We start from the raw sequence: 17,377 nt of genomic DNA on the forward strand, positions 1-17,377 counted from the left end.
CTCATCCAAATCATTAATATGTATATCGTGAATAGCTGGGGTCCCAGTACTGATCCCTGTGGCACTCCACTAGTTACTGCCTGCCAATTTGAAAAGCACCCATTAATTCCCACTCTTTGTTTCCTCTCTGACAACCAGTTTTCTATCCATCTCAATACACTTCCCCCAATCCCATGCACTTTAATCTTGCACGATAATCTCTTATGCGGGACTTTGTCAAACGCTTTCTGAAAGTCCAAATATACCACATCGACTGGCTCCCCCTTGTCAACTCTACAAGTTACATCTTCAAAGAATTAATCATACTCTGTTTTGGGATTCCTCATGCATTGCAGTACTGTGTACAAAAACATGGAGGTATAAATGGAGTACTTGTGGGTATCCTACAACTCCTTGTTCTTTTTTGCTCTATGCAATGGATAAGTGGAGAGCCTTTGGTGTATTTTTCAGAGAAGGATGGGAATTCCCTCTACTATCATGAGTGAAGACTAAAATGTTCCCCTTTATTTGTTGGGAAATAGTTTTTCAAGTGTTTACCAGCTTGCATCATGCAATGACATTGCATGCAGGTTGAGGGGGGGAGCTGAGTAAGGGCGGGATGGAAAAGCCTGCAGCTCAGATGGTTCACACAGATAATGGTGTTTCTAGGTTATGGAAGGGTTCAAGCCCTTAATCTCACCCAGTCAGTACATGGGGAGCACTTGGGTGACGATGAGAATTTGAGATTATGGATATCACAATGACTCAGACATTTGGTGGAGGATGCCTGTCAGTTAGCCCTCTGCTCTCCCAGGTTACTTGCTGACGGGCGATATCTTTGGCACACCAAAGGTGTTGGGCTCCAAACAGCTACAGGGTTCCACAACTGATATATCTCCTTGCCACTGCCACCTAATCCTGGAGGACTGAGCGTTCCATTGGATATCGAGAGAGCTGCATTCCTTCCAAAAGGTACGCATTACTTTGACTTGAATGAATAGATCATTTTTAGCGTTTGCCAAGTGGTAAAAATAAAAGTTGTATGAGAGGTGCATGGAATGTGTCCTTCTGAAGACAATGTAAGGTGTATGACAAAAGTTTTGTCATTTTCTTTGGAAATGCAAGACGCTGCTTAAAGTAATACAAATTCCAAGGGTAGAAACAAGTTCCACTACTTCTGGGAGGAGGTATTTGCTGCCTTTTCTGTTTATTGGAATTCAAAGCATCAGACACTTGTGGTGCCTCTGTGGTGTTAGTGTTTCAGAGTCAAAATTCACCTTACACACGGGAAAACAGTTTTGGACATGGTCTGAAATGTACACTAAATGAGTAAAGGAGGGTCATCCAGCCAATGACTTGGATACATCATGAAACCAAGTGGCATAGGTGGGCATACTCGACCACTTTGTAGTGAATATCAACAAGTGTGTATCGGACAATCCAATTTATTGGATAAGTCAGTACGGTACACGCTCTGCATACTTGGTTAAATATATACACTGGATAGTTTTGCGTACTAATGTCCCATTTTCTCAACTGCTTCCCTGTGTGTTTGGGGTTGGGGTTTTGCACGTTGCTCAGGTCCAGTTCTGTTACTTGTTTCAGTCCGTTCTGCGCTTTGATCTGTTGTTTGCTTGGGTCTATTAACTCCTTCTGGAGCCACTAATTATTTTGACTTGCATGAAGAAGCACAGCCACAAAAAAAACCCATGAAAGATTTACTCCTTTCATGTTCTCAATAGAAACCCAATGACTGGCTCATTATTCATTGGAGCAACGCGATGAATTATTCAATAAATAATAATTAGCATTGGCATATTGATTCTGGTTAAATCCCCATTCTATCAACATCTGCCGCTGCAAATGGTTGCGGACACTTGCTGCTTGTTCCACCTAACTGGCATTGACTGGGTGTGAGTGATCCATTTCACCGGGAAACTTTCTTGGATCATGGATTCCAGTGCAATACCTAACGTCAAACAGATCGGTACTGCTGACAACTTGAGTCATCACACTTATGCTTTTGATAGAGATCCCAATTGGAAAGCTGTACAATTAACGCTCTATATCCTTGTGTGTCATTTTAGGCAGACATTAACATGTTTGAAATTAATGTTAAAAAAAGATCTATAGAAATGCCAACAGGAATGTAGTATAAGTTTGCTGAGTGCTTGTGTTTGAAATTCAGAATTTTCACTGTTAGATGTCCTGGACACAAGCACATAACTGGCACCCACTTGGATGAAATGGTTTCTGCCATTGGCTGACCCTTATTTCTCCCAAACTCACTCATTGACAAAATGAACTGGATTTTACTAAATACAGGTATTAATAAAAAAAATAAAGACTTAGATTTATTAGTGCTTTTCACAACCACTCGGACTTTACAACCAATTCGGTACTTTCATTGAAATCTGATCACTGTTGTCATTCATGAAATCCAGAAGCCAGTTTGGTCAAGACAAGCTCCCACAAATAGCCATATGATAATGGTCTGATAATCTGTTTGAGGTGAAGGTGATGGCCAGTACAATGAGGGCTTGCTAGTTATCCAGCAGTTTTTATAGTTTACATTGCAATTAAAACATTCTCAGACCACTGAGTTTTAATCGACCATTGCCTCAGTTATGTTCACAGCAGAAGATAGATATATGTCTAATTTTAAAAAGGGATAAGGGGATATGGGAAGAGGTGGGGAGGTGGATTTGAGACCAGGGAGAGATCAGCCATGACCTGATCGAATGGCGGAGTGGGCTCAAACAGCTGAATTTGCCTGCTTCTCTTCCTAATTCCTATGTTCCTGTGTAACTGGGACTTAAGAGAAACACAATCAATGGCTTAACACACACTGGAAGCTGGAGCTTAATGATATATGAATATTAAAATAATGTTGAATTTGAAAATGTATTCATTTTGATTAATACAATGCCAATGATAAGGAACAAATAATTGCTTGAATTTGCTTAACAGAAATGATCAAGAAAGTTGCTGGATTGTTATTAAAAAACACAAATAATTCACTAAGGTCCTTCAAGGTGGGAGCTGTCACACTTTCCATTCTTCCCTACATGTCTCACACTAAATGTTGATTCTTAGTAAGTTCGAGACAACTTGAGATGGTGAATAAGTCTTTCTTTGTCAGTGTCACACATATCCATGGGAAAAATAACCAAAACTAATTTAATTTTTATCCTTAGATACTTATAAGAGAATCATAATTTGTTAAATTGCCCCAAATCTCCCATTGTTATGAAATGGAGATAAACCAGTGGTTTCTGTTATATCCAGTTTTGTCTAAATTGTTTTTCTGGTTAGGGAAGATGTCTTTGATTTGATTTAATTTATTATTGTCACATGTATTGGTATACAGTGAAAAGTATCGTTTCTTGCGCGCTATACAGACAAAGCATACCGTACATAGAGAAGGAAAGGAGAGAGTGCAGAATGTAGTGTTACAGTCATAGCTAGGGTGTAGAGAAAGATCGACTTAGTGCGAGGTAGGTGCATTCAAAGGTCTGATGGCAGCAGGGAAGAAGCTGTTCTTGAGTCGGTTGGTACGTGACCTCAGACTTTTGTATCTTTTTCCCGATGTGAAAGAATGTGCTTTTTTATCAAACTCTCTCTGCTGTGATTTCATAAACATGAGGGCTGCCCACATATGATGTCACGGGATAACATCTCTATGAGATTATTTATGCCCCTTCCAGAAACACTGGAAGATACAGAAATAACCCCACAAAGATGTTATCCCATTTCTACCACAAACTCTAAGTTGCTTTATCATGGACTCTATTCAAACCATTGATGCACCTGCAAAAGGTTCTGCAAAGTAGTCAAGCCACTCAAAAACCATTAGGTTCTACATGCTGTTCAAGCATCTCGATCTATACATTTCCCTAATAATGTTTCTAACACATTTCTGACATTTATAGAAGCTGTTAGTCAGTGTTAACTGTTTTTGCTGGAAGTCTCCTCCATATATTCTGGAGCGGGTAGTGAAGAAATTAATCTTTGCTTGAGGCTTGGTGATGATAGATCCATGTCAATGTTCTTGCGCATTTTCTCAGTATTTAAGAAGCCTGGGTCACGTCTCTTTTCTCCAATGAAAGCACCGTTTGTATTGGAAGCCTGCCTTCTATCCTTAGATTTTTATGACCTGGTATCACCCTCGCTGTTCTTCCCACAGCATTTTTCACCATGTTGATGTCCTCTTGAAGGTGGCCATCCAAAAAAAAACATCCCAATCATTGTCGTACCAGTAACAGACAACTCTGTGTACTGGATTGTATTCTCTATATTCCTCCATATAGGGTATCTCTGTGTTGCAGGGAGAAATGTTCACTGGGTAGCAAGTAAAAGTAACGTGCTATACACACTTAATTCACATTGGAACATAAAGATGAAACAAATGCATGAACAATGATGGAAAGAGAATATTTCCATGTGATTAACCAGCCGTTGAAATGATTCGGCCAACGCCAAGTTGCTGTCAACAAATGGTGAACTAAAAGGTGGAATCCAATTTTAAAACATATTGGTTGAACCCCACATAACCTACTTTTTTAAAAACTCTTTCACGGGATGTGGGCATCACTGGCAAAGACTGCATTTGTTACCCATCCTTAATTGCCCTTGAACTGAGTGGCCTGCTCAGCCATTTCAGAGGGACAGTTAAGAGCCAATCTGGGAGCCTGGAGTCACTTCATAAGGATGGTAGATTCCCTTCCTTAAAGGGGCATTAGTGAACCAGATGGGTTTTTATGACAATGGTTTCATGGTCATCAGCACAAAGACTAGCTTTCCAATTACAGATTTATTAATTAATTTACGTTCCACCAGAGGCTGTGGTGGGATTTGAACCTATGTCCCCAGAATATTAACCTATGCCTCTGAATTATTAGTCCAATGATATTGCCACTATGCCACTGTCTCTCTCCTCCCATCTCTACCCCTGCTATACTAAAGATTGTAAGAAGTCTCACAACACCAGGTTAAAGTCCAACAGGTTTATTTTGTAGCAAAAGCCACTAGCTTTCGGAGCACTGCTCCTTCGGAGCAAAAACTAGTGGCTTTTGCTACCAAATAAACCTGTTGGACTTTAACCTAGTGTTGTGAGACTTCTTTCTGTGTCTACTCCAGTCCAACGCCGGCATCGCCGCATCATACTGAAGAGTCATGGAGAAGAACAACTCCAGCACTCAGTTGCAAAGAAAATTTATAAAATTGAACATGATTCCATTAGAGGGAAGGTTGAGAACATAATGTAGGTATTTAGCATTCTAAAAGGCATGCAGAATATATGCAAAAGTGTCTTACTTAATTCAAACTGCAGGCACCTTAGGGTCAATAGAAAATGAACAAGGTTTCCAAGGGACGAGAGATGGGGAGAATTTTGTTTTCTCACACGATAATGGATATTTGCACTCGGATTTCCATCAAAACCAATTAATACTGTGCTGATTAATTACCCCAACGAGAGATGAAGCAATATGCAGATGAGAACTAACACATCGTCAGATAATTCACGGATTGTTCAACGCTGCACTGCCCGTGTCACATGTACAAAGCAACTGAGCCACAGTTGCACAATTTATATTGTAAAAACAGATTGGAAACCATGATATTTTGCTCAACCATCATTGTAGGCTGCAGGAGAGGAGCCAACACATTACTTCCCTTCTGGGACGTTTTACCCGTTTCCCAGGGTACTGGGAATGTAACGACCGGGGTAGAGTCGATTACAGTCGAAGTTACGACCTCGGAATCATTGGTTGCAGTAGTAACTTAGCCTGTTCATAACGATGGGGTGGGACTTTCTGGCTCCGCTCCCCCCCAAAATCGGAAAATCCCGCCCGAGGTCAATGGGCCTTTGCATGGTTCACCCAACCCCCTCCCCACCCCCCTCCCCTCCCCCTCCCCACCCACTACAATTCCTGTGACGGACAGGACAGGAAAATTCCCCCCATGTCTCTCCCTATGTTATTACAGGGAAAGTTCATTTTGCACAGTCAGTTGTGATGTGAAATGCGCTGCCGGAAAAGGGTGGACTCGGAAGAAAGTTTCAAAAAGAAATTGGATAAATAGCTGAAAGAAAAATAAAGAGCAAGGGAGTGGGACTGATTAGATTGTACTGCCTAAGAGCTAGTACGGGCATGGTGGACCGAATGGCTACCCTCAGTGCTGTATCATTTTATGATTTTTCTTAATTACATCTATAATATTTGATTTTAAAATAGCAGCCAAAGGAAAGTCACGTAAATGGATTATGTGTTTGGCCAGTAATATTGCCATTATTCTGAGGTTGATATGGAGTTGTTTGGAAAGGAGCCAGTGACTTTGCCTCTCTTTTGTGTGCTTTTGATCTGAATTCCTGCTCCCCACTTTAGTTTGCTATCCATGGGCCTTTCTCAAGAAACAAACAGGTTTAATGATAAATAGGAACACTGGGAATTAAGTGCTGCACTGCTGTTGTCTCCACCTTTGCTGTTTGAAGGTTCAAGCCCGTCCCTCGACTTCTGATACCACACTGCCCTCTAGTGACAGCGCTTTGCTACAAACACAAAAATCCAAAACCCCACATCAGTTCTGAAAACCCGACACTGTCACCAGAAATCTGTTAACATTGGAGAAGGTGGGAGTGAGGGATAGTTACAATCATTGTCACCACTTGCAAACCCATTTAAAAGCCTGAAGGGTGAAAGAATTTGCACTTTTGGGACCATTATCTACAGTTTTGGTTGGGAGAGTGGGATGTCTCTGAGCTTTGAAGATGTTATCAACCTTTACATTCATTTCATAATTTAAAAAATACCCGATGCAGTGCTTATTGTTGAGAGTAGCACAAATCAAAAAGGCTGTTTTTGTGGCAATTTTTCACTTTTTTCTTTCTTCCCTCTCCTGGACAGCTCTGCTGCCATCAGGCTTTTGAATGGACCTACCTTTTATTAAGCTGATCATAGAATCCCTACGGTGCAGAAGGAGGCCATTTGGCCCATCAAGCCTGCACCGACAATAATCCCACCCATGCCCTATCCCCATAACCCTATCCATTTACCCTGCTAACCCCCCTGACACTAAGGGGCAATTTAGCATGGCCAATCCACCTAAGCCGCACATATTTGGACTGTGGGAGGAAACCGGGCGCCCGGAGGAAACCCATGCAGACACAGGGGGGAACATGCAAACTCCACACAAACAGTCACCCGAGGCCGGAGTTGAATCCGGGTCCCTGGAGCTGTGAGGCAGCAGTGTTAACCACTGTGCCACCGTGCCGCCCCAATGGATACGCTTGAGGTTAATTCAACCGTGAAGGGAAAGAAAAACAAACACAGCTCCTGGCCAGTGGGTAATTGATCCAACCTGTCAATCAAAGGCTGGCTAAATGGAATAGAGAATGACATTGAATGAACACAAAGCTTTTAAAGGCTATTGAACTTGCCAATGATCTTTCTCTTCATCCTATCTGTAACTGCAACACTATATTCTGCTCCCTCTCCTTTCCTTCTCCCCTATGTACTCTATGAATGGTATGTTTTGTCTGTATAGTGCGCAAGAAACAATACTTTTCACTGTACCCCAATACATGTAGCAATAATAAATCAAATCAAATGTGTTTGTCAGTCATTCTAGGGCTGGACATTAGAAAACATGTGCAAGCTTTGGTGATGTGTGCCTTCAGGCTCCTTGGCCTGGGTTCCTCCTGGCCTCTGTAAATCTAAACCACATTGCACGATGCATTTATTCACAGAAACACCATTGGTCACAATCATGAATCAAAATGAGTCACTTATAATAAGTCGAACTGGGCCAGTCTGCCCTAACTGGAAGTGTCATTTAACAATGTCTAGGCATTCACAACATCTGTGGGCATTTCACCTTTCTGACAGTGTTTGGTGCTGAATGAAGCATTACGAGTGTAATGTGCGGAGTGCTATTAACCCAGCGATAAGGTTAAAATGCAAAACTCTGGGAGAAAGTTTCTAAAAAGGCAACATGCTGACTTTGATTGACAGGTTGGATCAATTACCCATTAGCTATGAGGTTTTGGTTCCTCTTTTCTGACCGGAATGTTTAGAAAGCGCTTGAGATGAATTCAACCATGAAGGGAAAGAAAAACAAACACAGCTCCAGGCTAGTGGGTAATTGATCCAACCTGTCAATCAAAGCTAGTTAAATGTAATAGGGAATGAACACAAAGCTTTTAAAGGCTATTGAACTTTCTAGGCAGGTTCAGAGACCTGGAAAAAAATGTGGAGTTAAAATAGCGAGGCTGAGTGAGCAGCTCTGGTGAAATGAGGAGGTTCATGAGGCTTACTGGATTGTGTCAATAATGAACTGCCTGATCTGCTCTGGAGCTGTCAATCACGACAGATCAAAGTGGCCAGGCTGAACTTGCAGCTCATTCAGGCACCAAAAGGGAATCCCCCTACTGAAACTGACATCTCTTGTCAGCCTGAGGACTTTAAAGGGATCTTCTCACACCTGGGGCTTCTGAGAGGAGAAAGGGCAATTCCCTCAGCAGAACGGATTGCTGCTGTGATTTTGTAGGCTTCCAGGAGTCCATTGGGCATGGATATTAAAGTGACCAGGGCATTTCAATGGTTTCACAGTACACAGACAGGAATGAAGATTTTGAACTGAAACCTGCTTGAGATCACCATGCTAAGAGTGAGCCCCATCTTTCCCAGGACTAGAAGGGATAGTCCAGCCACGAGACACCCATCCCAGGGAAGAGTTCGCAGGTCAACCCTTTCTCCTCAGCCCGAGCCCACCCAACTTCCAGGAAGCCTCCCTCTCCAGCCTGGCAGCAGCAGAAGGGCACATGGGCATAGCATTTACATCCCTGCCCCCTCAGAGCCCAAGGCACCAGGTCAGGGCATCAGTGTCAGGGGGTGTCCAAGATTGGCACTGCCAAGGGCCAGGCCTAAAGGGGGAACCTGAGGGCAGCAGGTCTTGAGGGGACCCCATCTGAGAGTGTTTTTTTCTATGTGTGTGTATGTGTGTGTGTGTGTTGGAGATGGAGGGGGGGTTGAGGCATCTGGCATGGATCCCCCTCATGCTTGCGTGGTATGGGAGTTGGTGATCCATTTTTTCAGTGGTGGGGAGAAGATGCCACTCTGAAGGGTTGGGTGTGCTCCCCTTATCCACAGGGGTTGCCATGTCTGCTGTGGGGGAGAGGGGGGCAGGTGGCGGGCCTGGCGCTCAGTGCTAGGATCTGGGTACCCTTCTCTGTAAAGCCAGGCTGGCTGGCATGTTTTGCGACAGGAATAAATTTAAATGGTTAAGGTTGATGGATCCCACCTGACAGGTTCTGCCAACACCAGTGGGAAACACTCCATTTTCCCACTGGTGGGAGCAGGTGGAATGCAGATGGGAGAATCACAGCCTATGCATCACAATAGTATGTTGGCGTACTCAATTTCAGGATGTTCGATAATGGGACACCAGACAAGAGGAGAGCAGTACAGTGGGGCATCATCTATAGATGGGATACTTTTTAGCCAAAGCCTAGAAAATTGCACCCAATACACTCAGCATTGGGAACACATGGGGATTGTGCCACACTTACACTATGGCCGTTATTCACCACTAGCCCCACAAACCTCTAGCGGGCATCCCTTCAGCCTGGTGAATCGTGCGTCAGGGTTAAAATGGGAATCGCGCCAGGCAACAGGCCCATTGCAATTCTCCCAGCAATCCTCACCAGCTCTGGTTAAGTTCGCGCCCCCTCTCGAGGATGCATCTCAGGTGCCTGCCTATGTTCCTAACCACAATGTTTATAAACATTCTGCCTTTGATGGACAGGTTGGATCAGGGTTAAAACAGGAATCGCGCCAGGTGACAGGCTCTGCAACATCAACTCACATTCCCACCCACCCCCAATAGCCTTTCACCCCCTTGCTAGATTCTATCTAGCTCTGGCTTAAAGCAATTCAAACAATCTGCTTCCTCAACGTTTGGAGGAAGAGGGTTGAATGTACTAACTAGTGAAACCATTCTCCCAGAAATGAAGCGATGAGAAGGGAAACGCTTAAATCTGTTTTGCTGGCTTTTGAGGTCAATTGCCAAATCCACAATGAACAGTCATGTTCTCATTGTAAATATTCCATAAAGATACTTTGTGAAGGTTTCTGATGGTGCTTTTTTTTGTTCAATGTTGGTCAAGGGAAGGTTGTAACGGGTAATGGGCAGAACAGGATCAATGGGTTAAATGACCTGCTCACATGTTGCAAGCTGCTCCATTTTTGTTTGACTGCATGACATTGGGGAAAGTGAATTGTTGGAGATTTGGTGCGATATAGGCACATTCCTGTAAACCTCTAATATTAACACAGAAAATGCTGCAAGTACTCAGCAGGTCAGGCAGCATCTGTGGAGGGAGAAACAGTTACCATTTCAGACTGATGACCTTGATCAGAACCTCTGTCTAGTTAATCACGCCAATTGTTATACGGCCTAAACTTTGCAATTCTCTCTATCTCCCTCCCTTTTAAAAAAAAATGCATTCATGGAAAGTGGGCATTGTTGCTTAGACCAGCATTTATTACCCATCCTTAATTGACCTTGAGAAGGTGGTGGTGAGCTGCTTTTTGAACCACTTCACTCCCTGAGGTGTAGGTACACTCCCAGTGCTTTTAGAGAGGGAGTTCCAGGATTTTGACCCAGTGACTGAAGGAACGGCCGCGATATATTTCCAAGTTGGTGTGGCTTGGAAGGGAGCTTGCAGGTGGTGGTGTTCCCAGGTATCTGCTGCTCTTGTCCTTCTACATGATAGAGGTCACGAGTTTGGAAGATGCTGTTGAAGAGGCATTGGTGAATTGCTGCAGTGAACCTTGTAGATGGTACACACTGCTGCCACTGTGTGTTGGTCGTGGAGGGAGTGAATGTTCAAGGGAATGGATGGGATGCCAATCAAGCAGGCTGTTTTGTCCTAGATGACGTTGAGCTCCTTGAGTGTTGCTGGAGTTGCACGCACCCAGGCAAGTGGAGAGTATTTCATCATACATCTGACTTGTGTCTTGTAGATGGTGGATAGGCTTTGGGGAGTCAGGGGGTGAGTTACTCTCCACAGAATTCCTAGCCTCTGGCCTGCTGTTGTAACCACTATTTATATGGCTAGTCCCATTCAGTTTTTGGCCAATGGTAACCACCAAGATAATGATACTGGGGAATTCGATGATGGCAATGCCAAGGGGAGATGGTTAGATCCTCTCTTGTTGGAGATGGTTATTGCCTGGCACTTGTATGGCACAAATGTTACTGCCACTTATCAGCCCAAGCCTGAATATTGTCCAGGTCATGCTTCATATGGACACTGACTGCTTCAGCATCTGAGGACTTGCGAATGGTGCTGAACATTGTACAATCGTCAGCGAACATTCCTACTTCTGACCTTATGATGGCGGGAAGGTCATTGATGAAGCAGCTGAAGATGGTTGGGCCTAGGACACTACCCTGAGGAACTCCTGCAGGGATGCCCTGGGACTGAGATTATTGCCCTCTAACCATCACAACCATCTTCCTTTGTGCTCAGTATGACTCCAACCAATGGAGAGTTTCCCCCGATTCCCATTGACTCCAGTTTTGGTAGGGTTTCTTGATGTCACACTCAGTCAAATGTAACCTTGATGTTAAGGGCAGTCACTCTCACCTCTAGAGTTCAGCTCCCTTATCCATGTTTGAAGCAAGGATGTAATGATATCAGAAGCTAAGTGGCCCTATTACCCAAACTGAGCATCAGTGAGCCAGGTTATTGTTGAGTAAGTGCTGCTTGATAGCACTGCTGATGACTCCTTCCATCACGTTGCAGAGCATTCTATCCCCTCCTTTAAGACATTCCTCAAACCTATTTCTTTTGACCAAGCTGTTGATACCTTGTCCCAATATCTCCTTATGTGGCGTGGTATCAAATTATTTTTGATAATGCTCCCATGAAGAACTTTGCAGCATCTACAATGTTAAAGGCTTCAAAGAAATACAAGTTGTTGTATTCTGAATATTTTAGTTGTTGATTTCGTTTAATTTAATCCGTTTTTGTATTTTAGGACATGCTGTCACCGAACTCTGCCTAAGGAAGAAGAAGGATAACAGTAATAAGCGGAGATCAGTGTTTGGAAAGTGGGCAACATGGCAAGCAAAGGAAGCTACGATTTTGAGAGCGTAAGTGAACATGGGATAAATCGCTGTAATAAAAGCCACATTCCAGTCTTACCAGGACCACAGCTTGAAATAATACCTCACTGACAGCAGTGATATCCTACTCTTCAAATGAGAAAGTAGATGGACACTTGTCTTTCAAGACACCTCCCAGAAGATTTTCTATGTGTTTTGGATCCTTTTTATGAAGCACTTAAGAGAATATTCTGTGCCTCTCCCTGCTGCAGCACTGGGGACACTAGGGTACTGATTGCTTGTCAGGCGACATAGTTGTCAAGATTCTTTACCTCTTTGTGGTTGTAGCATTCTTCACGCCACCCCCTCCCCACCCTCGTCTCCCCCAACCTCCTCTCACTCCCTTCCTTCACATTTTGATTGGGGGTGGCACAGTGGTCAGCACTGCTGTCTCACAGCGCCAGGGATCCAGGTTCAATTCCCAGCTTGGGAATTGTGTGGAGTTTGCACTTCTCCCCGTGTCTGCGTGGGTTTCCTCCGGGTGCTCCGGTTCCTCCGAAAGACGTACTGGTTAGACGCATTAGCCATGCTAAATTCTCCCTCAGTGTACCCGAACAGGCGCCGGAGTGTGGCGACCAGGGGATTTTCACAGTAACTTCATTGCTGTGTTAATGTAAGCCTACTTGTGACTCATTAATAAACTTTACTTTGATTGTGATCGTGCACTTTTTGCCCAAACTTGAAGACCAAATTCGAATGTCTTGGGGTGGTAAAGTATCCTGGTCTCCGTGGATAAGCCATAAAGGGAGAAAGTGTGAGCGTTTAGGCACAGTTTATGAAAGAGAATAATCACACAGAGCATAGATATGGACAAAGGAACAGCAGATATGAGTACGCTATCAGTGTGAGTATGATGGAACATCGATTTGAGTGAGAAGAGAGTGTGTCGCAAGTGGTGAACACGGCATGGTGGAGGCATGAGTGTGAGAGCGGTGTGGGAGAGGAAGAAGTGTGAGCATGGTGTGACACAAGAAACATTTACCCTGTCCACTGAGGTGAGACTTTAGCCCAGTGGACAGTCCAACCAGCCTAACTTGAAAGGGTCTCATCATTTTGCATTGTCAAGTTTCACATTCCAATGTGCATTCACCAACATTTATAGGTATTAAATCAAATCCTTTTGACTTGGTTCTTCACTTAGTTTGACTGGCCCTCTTTGAATAGTGTTAGTCTCTCTTGTAATATTCCACTGGCTAAAAGGTTTATCAGTCGTGATTGCGACAGCAGATATTTATTACTTAGGGTCAGGGATCAAACCCCTCCACCATCCCAGGGTAAAGTGATTCAGACGCCCTCCCTCCATGCCCCTCATTGCAATGGATTAGGATTTGAAGCAACCACATCCTGAAGCAACCTCTTCTCAGGTGTTCCCCGACCAACTGGAGGTCACGCCTTTCAATCAGGCTGACTTCTGGCCGGGGAAACTGTCAGAGATATCAGACGCATGCTGTGTAGAGATACTCCAACTTCTGAGTTCCCCGCAAATTCCTGAGCCCTCATGCTCCGAATTGGTCTAAAAAGTTGAAACTTTCCCTTCAGTGTTTGATATACTCAGATATTCGCAGGATCGTGCTCCTCAAACTGCAGTGTTCATTAGCGAGTATAACTATAGTTAAAGTGTGGGCATCACGATGGCGCAGTGGGTTAGCACTGCTGCCTCACAGCGCCAGGGACCCGGGTTCAATTCCCGGCTTGTGCCACTGTCCGTGCAGAATCTGCGTGTTCTTCCCGTGTCAGCGTGGGTTTCCTCCGAGTGCTCCGGTTTCCTCCCACACTCCAAAGATGTGCAGGTTAGGTGCATTGGCCATGTTAAATTCTCCCTCAGTGTACCCAAACAGACGCCAGAGTGTGGCGACTAGGGGATTTTCACAGTAACTTCATTGCAGTGTTAATGTCAGCCTACTTGTGACACTAATTTATTGTGACACTAATAAATAAACTTTAAAGAATTGAGCAATGACTGACTCATCAAAGTACAGTCTCCTAGAATCAGACTTTATCACCTGTGACAGCCCACTGATATTATGATTATGCTGACATGCCCAATATATAGAATCCCTACTGTACAGAAGGAGGTCATTCGGCCCATCGAGACTGTACCAACCACATTCCCACCCTGGCCTTATTCCCTATTCCCCGCAAATTTACCCGGCTAATCCCCCGACACTAGGTTCAATTTAGCATGGTCAATCAACCTAACCCGCACATTTTTGGACTTTGGGACTCTGGGACCGGAGCACCCAGAGGAAACCCATGCAGACACGAGGAGAAAGTGCAAATTCCACACAGACAGTGACTGAGGCCAGAATTGAACCTGGGTCTCTGGCACTGTGAGGCAGCAGTGCTAACCACTGTGTCACCGTGATACCCGTATAGATGGCAAACAGAATGGAGACCTCATGTCAGTTACAAACATCATTCACATATAATAGAATGAAGGTGACAATCGGGATATTTGCTCTCTTTAATGTTTTGAGCATTGGAATCTGGAGAATTGTAGAAAATCACCTTAAGAAATCTCTAAACTAAGGTTGCATTACCCTGCCGATTGTCTGATAATTGGAAAAATTCAACCTCAACTGATGGGATTCGATTGGCTTCCATTTTGGAAATTTCAACGGCATACAGCAGGTGCAGTTTCAAATGGAGGATGGTTAACCAAGCTAATCTACAGGAACAGAGATGATGGAATAATTAACCCAAGGTTCTGACCGACAAAAGCAGGCTAATTTTAATTGTTTTCAAGATTATTGAATTGAAGCTCCAATGATAGAAGAGGGAGACCTTGTGAGAGGCTGTATCACGACCAATTTCCTGCTCAATTTTAATTCCCCTTGACACTAAATGTCAGACTGCCTCAAGTTCAAGAGGGAAAACAGATTTATTATTTCAGGACGAATTTCTTCACATTCCAATCCTCAAATCTTAATGTCTCACCACCTCTGTGCCTCTCTGTGCAGTTAAGAGATGTTCCTTGTTTTGATTAAGGCCAAAAAGGACCCTTATTCTCCCAGAGCCATTAAAGGGTACATCAGTGATGAAGAGGCAGATGACTTGGACAGAACTTTGGAAGTGGCGAGTTATGAGGATGTTGACTTTGACTCTCCAGAGGCTAGATGGAATGGTGATGATAGTGATTCTGATTGTGAGTAGACTATATGTATTCTAACATTCTCAAAGTAAATTCAACTAGTGACCACACTGAGATTAATTGAAAGTTAACAGGCAACACATAGATATAATTTTACAATTGATTATAACAGAAAAGGGAAAACATTTTTCAGTATTGAAGTGAAAATTGAGCATATAACATATAATGTCTAGGAGCATTAGAAATCAGTGCAAGAGTAGCCCTTTAGGCCCTTTGAGCCTGCTGCACCAATCATTAAGATCATGGCTATTTTCTGCCTAAACCCCACCCTCCCTCATTATCCCCACACTCCTTAATTCTCTTAGTGCCCCAAAATTTGTCCTGAGTTTACTCAATGACTAGATAGCCACAGTTCCCTGGGGTAGAGAATTCCAAAGATTTATAAGCCTTTGAAAAAATATGTTTCCTCTTCTCAAAGTGACTAATGCCAAATTCTGAGACTGTGATTCTTAGTTCCGGACACCCCAGCAAGGGGAAACACCCTCCCAGGAACTACCCTATCAATTAAGTCCCTTAAGAATTGGATATGTCTCGGTTAGAATGCCTCTCATTCCTCTAAACTATAAGGAATATAGGCCTAGTCTACTTAATGTCTCCTCAGGGGAAATTCTCAATCCAGGATTCAGTCTAATGAACTTTCATTGCACTTTCTCCAAGGCAAGTTTATCCTTCCTTAGGTAAGAAGAGCAATACTGTACACTGTACCCCCTGGTGCAGTTTCTCCAAGGTCCTATAGAATTATGGTGAGAACTCTCCATTATTGTACTTCAGTCCCTTTATAACAAAGGCTAGCATAACATTTACTTTCCTAGTTGACTACTCTACCTACATGGTAACTTTCTATGCTTGTGTGTAAAAGTCCTGCTAAATAACAACATTTTCCAGTCTGTCGCCATTTAAAAAATATTTTGTTTATTATTATTCCCACCAAAATGGATGATTTCATGCTTTATATAATTTATTATATTCCATCTGTCATATTCTTGCCCACCCAACCTGTCTTCAGACGCTTTGAGTGCTCCTCGTTGCTTACTCAAACATCTGGCCTTGTATCATCAGCAACTTTGATATATTACACTCAATCCCTTCATCTAAATCATTAAGGTAGATGAGAACTAGCTGAGGCCCAATCATTGATCCTAAAATATCACTTTAATTATCGGCCACCAACCCAAAAATGGCCAGTTTAATCCAACCTGCTATTTTCTGTCTGTTAACCAATCCTCGGTTTATACTAATATATTACTCCAATTGTAAGATTTTCTGTAATAATCTCTTGTTGCACTTTATTGAATGCCTTTTTGAAAATCTAAATACACTACATCCACTAGTTTCCCCTTACCTACACTACTAGTTAGGAACTCTTAACAGAATTGTGAAGCACGATTTCCCTTTCATAAATCTATGTTGACTCTGCCTAATCATTTATAATTTTCTAAGTGCCCTGTTACCCTATCAATAGCTTCTAGTACTTTCCGTACTACGTGATGTCTGGTTTATAGTTCCTTGTTTTCTTGCTCCCCCTTTTCTTAAACAGTGGGGATAGGTTTACCAGGAGGACTGTTCTAGAATCTGAAAGACCAGGAAGTAAAGGGGCAACCATCCATGAGCTGGCAAAACCACCTCCCCACCTCCCCCCCGTCCCCCATGAAGAGAAAAATGAAGATGTTCAACAAACTAATCTTCTTTTAGCTGAATTGTTTGCTCATGAACAGTAATTTAATCAATCAATGTGAAAAAATATAACCAAAAACCCAATCGATTCTTAGCCACTTCCACACTTTAATTCTACCTGTGTACCTACCAAATGTTCTGTGCCATATGCAACCTGGGGATGAACTTTCAACATTTGAAACCATTTCATTCTTAAAGCTGAAAGGAGTTAGCAGAGAGACACGGTGGCAGAGTGGGTTGGCACTGCTGCTTCACAGCACCAGGGACCCGGGTTCGATTTCAGCCTTGGGTCACTGTCTGTGTGCGGTTTGCACCTTCTCCCCGTTTCTGCGCGGGTTTCCTCTGGGTGCTCCAGTTTCTTCACACAGTCCAAAGATGTGCAGGTTAGGTTGATTGGCCATG

General features: G+C 43.3%; 1 protein-coding gene across 2 annotated transcripts in view; it reads left to right on the top strand.

Annotated features, from left to right (window-relative positions):
- Positions 1-741: 741 nt before the first annotated feature.
- The window catches only part of LOC144500626 (anion exchange protein 2-like), a 73,299-nt gene continuing 56,663 nt past the window's right edge, over positions 742-17,377 (top strand). Inside the window, exons 1-3 of one of the 2 annotated variants that reach the window (XM_078223863.1) lie at positions 742-951; positions 12,024-12,138; positions 15,139-15,295. In XM_078223863.1, the coding sequence (XP_078079989.1) occupies positions 12,106-12,138; positions 15,139-15,295 (190 nt within the window). In that variant the 5' untranslated portion in view covers positions 742-951; positions 12,024-12,105. The remainder of the gene's footprint in view (positions 952-12,023; positions 12,139-15,138; positions 15,296-17,377) is intronic. The other variant, XM_078223864.1, reaches the window with a different exon arrangement.

This window comes from Mustelus asterias, chromosome 11, assembly GCF_964213995.1.
Source record: "Mustelus asterias chromosome 11, sMusAst1.hap1.1, whole genome shotgun sequence".
Taxonomy (NCBI): domain Eukaryota; kingdom Metazoa; phylum Chordata; class Chondrichthyes; order Carcharhiniformes; family Triakidae; genus Mustelus; species Mustelus asterias.